Genomic DNA, 11,667 nt, shown 5'->3' on the forward strand with positions numbered 1-11,667 from the left:
TATATACATATATATTATTTTTATAGAACAAATTCTTATTTCTTTATATATGTATTTGCAGGGATTGTGGTTTATCTATGGTGAAATATGCCGAGTGTCTCACCTTTGGTAATCTTGTTTCACCCGTTGATTTTGATCCAGATCTGATTCGTATGAGATATGCTTCAATTTTGTGAAATTATGGTACGAAGAAAGAAGAAGAGAAAGCACAAAGTGATGATGAAGCACCAATGAGACCTCCTCGTGAAATTGATTTAACAGAAGACACTGAAGTGCATGAAATTTGATGTTTCTTTTTATTTTGTTGTAGTTTACATTATTTAACATTAGCCGGAAAAATAAATTATTGAATATTTCTTATTTTCCATCAATGACTTTTAATGTTCAAAGATGATATACTGTTGGTTCTTGGTTGTTATGTTACAGTTTAATGTTCTACATATATATTTATGTTCTACATAATCATTTCTGTTTAATGTGCTACATATTTTTTTATTTCTTGTTAATGTGTAACTTTAATGTTCTACATATATATTTAATTTTTCGTATTTATTTATGAATAATTCATTTCATCAATCCTTTACATATATATTTATGAATAATAAGTAAGTTTACTTATTATTAGTTTTTATATATGTTCATACATACTTAAAAGAGTATAATATGTATTTTTCAAATTTATGTTTAGCTTAAAGTATCTTACATATAATATCACCAATTTGACAATGACAACTACAAGAACATAAAAAATGTTTATCAAAATTAAAAATCACATATATTTTTTATTAATGAAAAAAATCAGCAATTATTTATTCACTTAATACATCAATCAAGTTAACATTTGTTGTATTTCATACATGAACGCCTATTGTGACCTTTTAATCCACATGAACTACAACAATTTTTGCTCTTCTTTCCAAACATATCTCGTTCGGATTTTCCACGGTCCTTCTTCAGAGGTCTTCCAGGGGGGCGCTTGTATTTCGGGGGCAGAACTACCTCATCAATAATTTTCTTCGGAATCACCCAGTCATCTTTGTGTGGTAGAAGATAAACTGGAAGATCATATGTTCTCAATACGATTTTTGGGTTTGTATAGATCAGAGCAATATGGTCTCTTCTTGAAATTCTTGCTATCAAGAACTGCATAAGCATGAACACATGCTATCTCATCCAATTGAAATGCATTGCAAGGATATTTTTTTTCCTTAAGACAAATAATAAAATGTTTCTCAGTGTCGTGGACTGTATAGATGTACTCAGATGCAGGTATAACCTGAAATTATTAAAAAAAAATTAATTAGTAAAATAAAATTCATCTCAACGTATGTATATTGCAAGTCTACAAAATATGTATTTCTTTCATGCATCTGTATTTTTATTACAGAATATATTTTCCTTAATTTATTATTTGAAAAATAAATATAGTTCATACAAAAAATGAAAATAGTATTATATATATAAAATGATTACAAAAATTTCATCATACCTTCATACGTGTACACTCTGTTTCATTCTGTTGAAGAATTTTTTGAAATTTACCAATAAGATTCGTAAAAGTATACAGCGCCTGCTGTCTGTTTTCACAGTTTCATCTTCCAAACATCAATCTAAATTCCTCTAGAAAATCATATATTGGTAGTTCTCTAGCTGATACCAACGCAACATTAATGGACTCGGTAATGTTTGATGTCAAAGTCCATCCACTATGAACGGATGCATACGATCTAGCCCACTTATCGTAACCAACCAATTCCAAGTAATTCTTCACTCTAGCATCAACTGCTTCCACTTTCTCCATTAACATGTGAAATTCAGTCTTCAAATATGATTTTGCCATGGTATAGAAGACATCTAATAATGCATCATGTGATTTATAATTTTTTTTTAACATTTTCCCATAGATTCCACAGTATGCATAATGTGGTACCTCATTATACACGTCACTGATAACTTTTATGATTCTTGCATTATGATCAGAAATGATACACATATCTTTTCTTTCACCGTATGTTTCTTCAAATTCTCAAAAAACCACCTCCAGTATGCATCATTTTCAGAATCAAGTACACCATAAGCCAAAGAAAATATATGTCCTGCATGTTGAAAAAAAATAAAGCATACATGATTTTTTTTAAATATAATAATGCATATGTATATTATAAATACATACATACACCTGAAAACATATGTGAAGTCAAATACTTAAATTTCAGTGCACAAATAAAACTACTGCATATGTAAATTATGCACATGTATATTATAAATACATACATACACCTGAAAATATTTGTGAAGTAAAATACTTAATTTTCAGTGCACAAACAAAACTACTGCACATGTATATTTTCAAATACAACTGACACTGATCACATAAACATAATACATATATGTATATTATAGATACATACATTTGGAAATATATTTCAAGTCAAATACTTATCTAATATATCTTACCAGCTTCTTCCATAGTACACGCAGCTACGAAAGTGCCAGTATAAAGTCCCCTGAGATGACTTGCATCAACTACTATGACAGGTCTACAATGATCAAACCCTTGGATGAATGTAGTTAGTGCTATAAATATATATAAAAACTCATTGTCTTCATTCTTTTTCATTCTTATATGTGAACCTGGATAACTGGTGTTCAACACATGTATGTATGCAGGTAGTTTTTCGTACGATGCTGATGGTTTCCCTTCTAAATCTTCAAGTGCTTGTTCGTTAGCTCACCAACACATAATATATATTAAATTCATACCCATATCTTCCTTCAGGTCACTTTTGATATCAGATGGACTGTATTTCCGCTTGTGGAATTTAAACTTTGGTTTGACTATACCACCAATCAACTTACTAGTAGCATGCAACTTAGGATAAATCTTATCTTTGATCGGACAGATATGTTCAGGTAAAAATTTTCTTACATAAAACATTGTAGATTCGCCGATAGTAAATGCACGGAATAAAAATTCACAATTTTTAGATCTGCACAAAAATGTATAACTACAAACAAAAATAAATACATATGCTCAAATACAATCAACACATATTGAAAAAAAAAATTCACAATAAACTTACCAGGTTTTACTAGATCTTGTAGATAGTGATTGAAACTTCTTTCGAATTGTATAATCTTTCATTACCGATTTTAATACACTTTTCGAGATATAAACTTGATCAACCTCAATATGTTTGTGGTGTGGGTCTGATACGAGTCAAAAAGGCATCTTAACACTCAAGGACATGAAGACGTGAGTGAAGACCCAAGATTGTGGGGCTGCCCATCTAAGGAACAAGCTTTGAAGTATAGAGAACAAGTCCCACACTCCAAAGCTGTTACTGTTCATCCGTCACTGTTCATCCGCCCCTTTGCAAGGGTTTTTTAGTCATTTGAACTAAGTGAACCTAGTTATAAATAGAACCTCATTAGGTCATTTTGGAGAGATTTTTGGAGAATATATTTTGTATCCTCTTTGAGAGTCTTTAGCAAGGTGGAATCCTTGGACAAGGTGAAATTCTTGTTTTGATTATTTGCTTAGAAACGGAGATAACTTGGGAATTCTGGTTCGCCTGAGGTCACGTAAGATATAGGTTTTGGTTGTGTGTGATATTAAAGGTCCAAAAGTGGAATAAGGTTTTAGGTTGTTAATATTATACCATCCCTTTGTCTATCTATCTATCTTTACTTTCTTGTAATTGTTTGTCTATATCTAGTGTAATCCGTTTGTGTTCTTGTCTTATAACCGTGTGTTGTTGTTATTGCATCTTATTCATCAAGTGTTGTTGCTGTTTTAGTGTGTTTTACTCTTGATATCACTTCCCTTCTTGTTCTTCTTGCGAATCCGAGAGAGGTCATCAAAAGGGTCCATAGTTCTTGAACTAGTGGACTGATTTTGGTGTTTGTGTTGTTGTGTTCTTGGGGAGTTTGGTATCAGGGTATGACATAATAACTCTAGTTGTATCCATTTCAAAAGCATCCAAACATTCATTTGAAGCAGCAACAATTAACGCTCTTTAGTACTTGTATTTACCAAGTTACTATTAGTGACAAACATCTTCATAGGTTCGCTAGTACAAAACGATGAACATACCAATGTACTGAAATTTTTCTTGTCAGAAACACTTACATACAAAGGCAAAATACTAATATCCTTCAATTCCTTTTTCTGCATAATATAGACCTTCAAACCCATGTCATTACGTATACGTATTTGCCCTGCACTATCTGTTAATTGATACTCGATTTGAATATATTTGTACGTCAAATCAATATCAATGTGAGTAGCCAGGACTGTGTAAAGTTGGTTATACGTAGCGTTTATGCTCAACAACATCGCATCACTGATGTAATCTTCATATTATTGTTCATATGTCCATCTACCAGAGTGTTTAATAAGAATAACTATACTTTCCATTGTCAATCTCCAGAAAATACAAAACAATAAAAATATTATTAATTATGAAATAAGTACTATAACACCAACTACGACTAAAATTAATGTACGATTTAAAATTTTTCAAACCTACGACTGCTTCAAAAATTTGTTACAATTTCTTCAGCAAATTTCGCATTATATTTTACTTAAACCACAAATAAAAATTAAGTTGTTGATAAATACCTGTATTTGCACCTTTGTGTTTTTGCTATTTTCTTCAAGACGTTAGTCGATCGGCATAATAAAAAAAATTGAAGAAAAACATTTTTTTCAATTTGAATGAGTATTTCAGATTTGAATTGAAAAGCTGATTATGGAAATTGTTTTTGAATTTGAATTTGATGCTGTAATTTAACGTTTGTGGTAACAATAGAGTTTTAAAAGGTTAAGAAATCTGTCAAATTAAATGTTCCTTAGTTTAAGGAACCATATTTTGCCATATTAAACAAAAACAAATTGGAGTTATATTAGAAACACAATCTTTAATTGTATATGTATTTAACTAGCAACAGTTTACTCATATACAAAATACATACTGCTATTTTTTGTAATTTTGAAATGGTTGCTATAAAACTTACAATTAAGGCTCTATAATTGCTATTTCTGAAATTTTACCTTTATTTTTTCTTCCTTTTGGTTTGTCTTTGTGAGACTATCATACATCAACTTCAAACATGTGATGTTTGAAATTTATATGCCCTAAGTTCAAACAAAAATAATTCAACTTCAATTATATATTCCTGAACCTCACAGACATGATTGAATTTATGGCTTAAAGTACATTCAAAAATGCTTAACTTTATGCAAAAACTCAAAAATGCCTAATTTGGGTCCGATAAAAATGATTGAACTACATCTACCTATGACTCTCTATTTTGTGGCACATAGCATGCAAATATTTATTACACTTAAAAACTTAACTGACTCTATTATGTGGCACATAATTAACATGTAAATATTTATTACACTTAAATAAAACTTAAATAGTACTTCCTTCATTTAAAAAAGAATGACGTACTCTTTTTTTTTTTTAGTAACTTTTAAATTTTAACTTTTCACGTAACATATTTAAGACCACAAAATTAAAAGATATTTTTGTATATTTGACATACCTTTAACTAAGATCGCAGAATTCAAAAATTTTCTTTATTTTTTTAAATTTCATGTCAAGTCAAATAAGTTCATTCGTTTTTAATTAGAGGAGTAGTACTTACTATCAAAATCGGATATTCTTTCACTTTCACACTAGTATTTGATAGGGCAGAGCAGGAAGAAAAAATTCCTTTCGGCCCAATCATGCTGACGGTACAGTGACATCATCAAAGTTTTGAATCATTTTTAGGGGCCCCTTAAGTTCCAAAAAATGGTGACAAGAGGTTAGATAAGTAATTTTGATGTTTCACAAAAATATTACACACTCTCAACATGTATAATTAAACAACTGAAAACTATATTACTCCATATGTTTCCTTGATGATAATTAGAATACTCATACTGAAGTATTCCCAACATCTTAATAAGTTAATTGGACTTAATTAATTTGATGTGTACTATTAAGAAAAAATAGTTAAAATGAAGTCTAAACTATGACTGCATCTGCAATAACACACTCATACTCATACTTTATGGAGACTTAAAACCCTTCTATTTTTTAAAAGACAATTTGATTATAACAATTTGATTCATGAGACAATTTGTATTTATCCGATGTGATACAAGACAATTTGATTATAACAAATATAGTGATTCATGAGATTACATTTCAAGATATTTAACTGATTTCTTCATGGAAAAATTAAAGTGTGAAGGAGAGGAGTTTCATTTTTTTTATTCGAAGAGTGTATAGTGTTACTGAAAAACTCCTTTGTCTTCTTGCCTTTGATCATTGCGTGTGTACAAATGAATTAAGAAAGCTTTGAATTCACCCGATAAATGATTAAAAAAATATTTTTTAAAAAAATATTTAGAGGATCATAGAACCTCTGTAAAGTATGCACGTTACTGCAATCCGACCATAATAAAAGCTTCCTTTAGCTATTTTCCCTATTAGTAACAATAAAATGTTTGAATAAGAAGTTAAATTACGTTTGTAGAGAAGTGTTAAGAATATTCTATCGCTTAATAATTTTTCAAACTTTCTTATCCTCTATACAATGTATAATTGTATATAGAATGAAGTTGAAAGCTAAAGTTCTGATCTGACTAACTATTTTTTTTTTTCTTCTTTGCCCTTTTAACGAATTAGGTATATTTCAGTCTTTAGGTGACGAGGAAATATCTGTTGTGCCTCTATCATTAGTGAAAATGTAAATGCATGATTGCGTATCTAAAACCTTCTCGCATGCATATATTTATTGCTCCCTCCGTTTTAATTTATTTGTACTATAAAGTTTAAGAAAATTAAATAATTAAATTTTGTGGAAGACATGCAAAATATACGAAAATGTCAGTTAATCATATGATTTTAAACATGTCACGTGAAAAGTTTAAATTAAAGAGTTAACCAAAAAAGAAAAAGCAAAGAGATGTTCTTATTTGAAACACATTAAAATAGAAAATAAGACAAACAAATTAAAATGGAGGAAGCTAAGGGTGTGGATCTAGTCGGTTCGGTTCGATTTTGAGTTTATCGATTCGATTTATCAGTTTTTAATTTGTAAACACGCTAAACCGATAACAAATCTAATAAAATATTCGTTATCGATTTTTCACGTGGAATGCCACAAGGTAGAATTTTTAAACGCATAAGAAAAAGAGTTCAGTACACACACCATCAAATATTAGTCGAGGTGTGCCACTTAACTATTGGATGACAATCCAGGTAGAAAACTCACACTCCCAATAATTTAAATATAAAATTCAAAAAAAAAAAAAAAAACGTAAGTGTTTTTGACCCTTCACAATGTTGATCATAAGAGATTTACATATAACAATTTTATAAGTTATTTAATTGGGGCAAGGGCGAATTTACATACAAAAATTGTGACATGTGCACTCTTAGTTTCTTCGTAAAATTAGATATTTTATGTATAGATTTTTTAAAACTGATACTATAATATATATGTTGGCATTCATGCTATAATAAGACTAAATGACACACTTAGTTAAATGTTGAGTTATTTATCCAGCGAACTAAAAATCTATTTTCACTAAATACATTTTTACATTTTTTTTTAGTGGTGGACCAATATTTTAGAAATTCTAAATTTCCCTGTGAATCGCACATAAATATTATTTATACTGTCGGTACATATAACTTTGAATTATTTTTATTGTAGTTTGTTGGAAGAGGAGTTAGGATTATTAGGTTTTGGTGAAGGGGAGTGATGGTGATGATGAGTGCGTTGCTTAGCACGCCATTTATCATCTTTTGAGCAAACTCATGAATATATATGAATGATGTTTCTCATTGCACGCCAAGATTTTCTTGCACAAGTTTTCTCAAAGCTATTTTGTTTCATTTGAAACTTTTTTTTAGGTAAAACCCCCTAATTTTGGGTATTTGTCACCACTACACCAATGCGTTCAATCATATTCTTTTATCCTCTTTTCGTTTTTTTCACTTAAAATATCCTTTTCACGTACGTATGATGACCTTTTCTAGTTGTTTCATTTGTTGCTTCTTAGTGCTTTTGACATCATCATGTCTTCACTTCGCCATAGAAAATGTTATTTATATAATTGTTTTGCTAATTGCATTGCATTATCCCTAAGTTTTATTGGTGCTTAAATCTTGAATTGTTCTTATGCTGAGTTTATACTTTATATAATCATTTTTCAACCATGATGTTATATCGAATCGTTGCATTACTACTCCAACATATCATTATTGCTCCACTATTCTTCTCCTAGCTATTAGCTACCTTATCGGCTTATCTTTGCAGAAAATAAAGATTTGTTAATTAAGTAAAAGCTAAGATGATGAACTATCAGTATATGTAATAAAATTTCATACAAGTACTATATATGCCTTGGTAGTTTATTAAATGATATTTACGCTCTAGATGTGGACAAGAAGCTATATATCAAGAAATTGAACCAACATTAGTGGTGGGGTGGTAAATTTATACTAATCCATATCCCTTCATTAGGTTTGGGTTCGAGCCCTAGGGGCTTGGTATGGAGTCACCTTTAAAGACAATACATTCTACTAGAAATAGAGATTTTTCCAACCGTAAATCAATGAAAAGTTTACATTATATATGATTTTCAAAACCTATTTTTCACCGAATCAACTCACTGAAAAAAATGCATGATGGGAAATAGATTCTTATTGAAACAGTGTGAAGCTTGCTAACTTTTCGTGTGAAAACAATGAGCACTATTTTTTTTTTTTTAAGCGATTCAATCAAAAATATTTGTGGGAATAGCCATTGAATATTTTCAATGGGAAAATAGTCACATTTTAATTGTGATGGAGCTAGACTTCGAACGTTATGAATTCTCATTTGTCATCCATAGAACTTATATTTCATTTTGATCACTAAGTTCGTAACTAAATATATATAACATATTAATAAACTTGGTAAAACAAATACAATGTTACGCACGAATACTATAGTCCCATCAGACATGATATAATGTTACGCATACACGCAACATAAAACATCCATGCTTAATTATGATTGGTTCTTTAACTATACTTATTTCTTATTAGGACAAATGAAGAACTAGAGCCCCATAACACTGATAAAAATTAGTATTATTATATCCCAAATATATATATAAACATAACATACACTTACTGTACTCCATTTGGATTTTGGCTGGCTACCTAGAGAACGCATGCTAGGATATCAAATCAACCTCAAAATTCTCATTTTACAATGTTCTTCCATTTTAGCCCATATTCTTTTTGTAGATATTTTCTTTTTGTTTTTTGGAATGTGTGTCTCGAAAATCCATGAGGATTTAATGTGTGTTACTTTTCACCTTGCTTCAATAGTTATCCCAACTCAACCTAAATGATTACAATGATACTCTTGCCCTCTTCTTTTTGCTCTTTATAATCTCCTCTTATCCTTTCATTCTTTTTCATCCTTAACTTAATAAGTTGGTCATTTTTCTCCTTCATTGAGTTTGATTTCTCATTCTTCTCTTGTATCTTTTAATTTTCGAGTGTTTTAAAGAAAATGGGTGAAATTTCAGCTTGCTCCAATGGATTCAGCAATGGGAATAATAATGAAAATGGGCACGTAGTTGGTGGTCTAAGAAAGAGTTGTTGGTATGAAGAAGAGATTGATAATGACTTGAGATGGTGCTTTGCTCTCAATAGGTATTTAATTTCATAATATTAATAGGATTTACGTTATAGTACCATATTATTTGTGAGATTATATGAAATATGTTGTTGTTTACGTATGTATGTAAGTGTAACTTGACTAGTTATGGACTTAATAGTACGTACTACTATTTTTCAGGTTCATATTAATTAAGTTTATTGGTACTAGTTATTCCATTCATTCGAATATGCTTACGTTCTTAATAGACGACCATTTCAAGAAGATGGTATTTTTTTACATTTAAAATAATTTAAGTGTTTTATTTTAAGTTGAAAGGGAGGGGTTTCTTTTTTCTTTTGGTGCTTATTGAGAAAACCTGTCGAGACTTTTTTTTTTTTTTTTTGAGTTGTTGGATGTTTAACTGAAATATTCTTTTCTTTTTCCCAAAAAAGTTTATTCTTTTGTGGAAGATTCGTGAATGGGACCTTAGGCCTTAGGGTAATAAGTAGGAAAAAGATGAACCTTTTAGGCTTGATATATATTATTTTTTTTGTGGCAGCATTTTGCACACTGGTGCTACTCAATATCAAGACATTCAACTCTTGGACACAAAGCCCTTTGGAAAGGTAATTTACCACTCCTTACCGGCTTACCCGCATTTCTGTAAAAGACCGTTTTCACAATTTGTATTCATAATCTTATGATCATATAACATATATCAAATAACTTCAATCATTAGTTATGCCAAACTTCTCTTTTCACAAAAAAGATTGCGAAAAGAAATAAATCGTCAGAAAGATAAAATTTTCATATTTATATTCTAGTTTTTATTGGATTAATTTGTCATTTTCTTTTTTGATGGTATTAAAATGTATATTTTGTCTAAATAAAACAGGCATTAGTGATCGACGGGAAGCTTCAAAGTGCAGAGATAGATGAATTCATATACCATGAATGTCTTGTCCATCCACCTCTCCTTCATCATTCCAAGTAACAACCTTTTGTTCATTCTTCACTAATTAATTCATTTTAGTTGTCCAAATACAAATTATGACTATATTTTAGCATAAAGTTCTTAAGCATTTTAGGGTTTACAAAATTAATTTACATTTAATATGAACTTTAATTATATCAGTCCTAGAAGCATATTCATTATGGGAGGAGGTGAAGGTTCTACTGCCAGAGAATTATTAAGGCACAAAACAGTCGACAAAGTTATAATGTGTGACATTGATGAAGTAAGTCTCCTGTTCGAAGATATTAGTTGTTCAATGAATTAATTATGTACCCCAAATCTTTTTTTAATAAAGTCTCTTATCCCGTTCGAAGATATTAGTAGTTCAATTAATTAATTATGTACCCCTAATATTTTTTTTTTAAAAATAAAAAGTCTCTTGCCCTATTCGAAGATCTTAATAGCTCATTTAATTGATTCACTATTTATACCCCTAATTTATTTATTTTTTAGTAAAAAGTCTCTTATCCACCCAACCCCTCTCCTCTCTCCCATGTGTAAATATATTTTTACACCATTAATGAAAAATTAAATTCACAAAAAAATGCTCATGTCAATTTTATAATTTTCAGGAAGTGGTGGAATTTTGCAAGTCATACTTGGAGGTTAACAAAGAAGCTTTCTCTGATCCTAGACTAGACCTTATTATTAATGATGCCAGGTTCAATCCCCTAACTTTATGAACTTGTTAAATTGACACTTAAATTTTCTTTTTCTTTTTTATTACTACGATAAATGATTCTTTATAATTAACAAAATAGAATGCGTAATTTTGCAGGGCGGAGCTAGAGAGGAGAGAGGAACGTTACGATATAATTGTAGGGGATTTAGCTGACCCTATAGAAGGAGGACCATGTTACCAACTTTACACAAAGTCCTTTTATGAATTTATTGTTAAACCTAGACTTAATCAAGGTGGCATTTTTGTCACTCAGGTACATTATACTTCGATCTCTTCAATTTCTTTTAAAAATTAAAATATCTAAGTA

The 11,667-nt window shown here is 29.9% G+C and overlaps 2 protein-coding genes across 2 annotated transcripts in view; one reads left to right on the plus strand and one right to left on the minus strand.

Moving 5' to 3' along the window:
- Positions 1-1,063: 1,063 nt before the first annotated feature.
- LOC124896616 lies at positions 1,064-1,840 on the minus strand. The gene is made up of 3 exons (XM_047408207.1): positions 1,662-1,840; positions 1,490-1,577; positions 1,064-1,276 (listed from the first exon to the last, which is right to left on the minus strand). The coding sequence occupies exons 1-3, from the start codon at positions 1,838-1,840 to the stop codon at positions 1,064-1,066; spliced, it is 480 nt and encodes a 159-aa protein (XP_047264163.1).
- Positions 1,841-9,199: 7,359 nt separating this feature from the next.
- LOC107864110 (thermospermine synthase ACAULIS5) overlaps positions 9,200-11,667 on the plus strand; it is a 6,939-nt gene continuing 4,471 nt past the window's right edge. Inside the window, exons 1-6 of the mRNA XM_016710382.2 lie at positions 9,200-9,716; positions 10,223-10,289; positions 10,559-10,653; positions 10,799-10,901; positions 11,251-11,339; positions 11,457-11,613. Coding sequence (XP_016565868.1) covers positions 9,574-9,716; positions 10,223-10,289; positions 10,559-10,653; positions 10,799-10,901; positions 11,251-11,339; positions 11,457-11,613 — 654 coding nt within the window. The 5' untranslated portion in view covers positions 9,200-9,573. The remainder of the gene's footprint in view (positions 9,717-10,222; positions 10,290-10,558; positions 10,654-10,798; positions 10,902-11,250; positions 11,340-11,456; positions 11,614-11,667) is intronic.

Source organism: Capsicum annuum, chromosome 3, assembly GCF_002878395.1.
Source record: "Capsicum annuum cultivar UCD-10X-F1 chromosome 3, UCD10Xv1.1, whole genome shotgun sequence".
In the NCBI taxonomy this organism is placed as follows: Eukaryota; Viridiplantae; Streptophyta; class Magnoliopsida; order Solanales; family Solanaceae; genus Capsicum; species Capsicum annuum.

Coding starts and splice junctions, on each gene's coding strand:
- LOC124896616 (XM_047408207.1), bottom strand. CDS start 1,840: ATGGCAAAATCATATTTGAAGACTGAATTTCACATGTTAATGGAGAAA. Junction 1,578..1,661: donor ACCGAGTCCATTAATGTTGC/GTTGGTATCAGC, acceptor CTGTGAAAACAG/ACAGCAGGCGCTGTATACTT. Junction 1,277..1,489: donor CAGAGTGTACACGTATGAAG/GTATGATGAAAT, acceptor TAATAATTTCAG/GTTATACCTGCATCTGAGTA.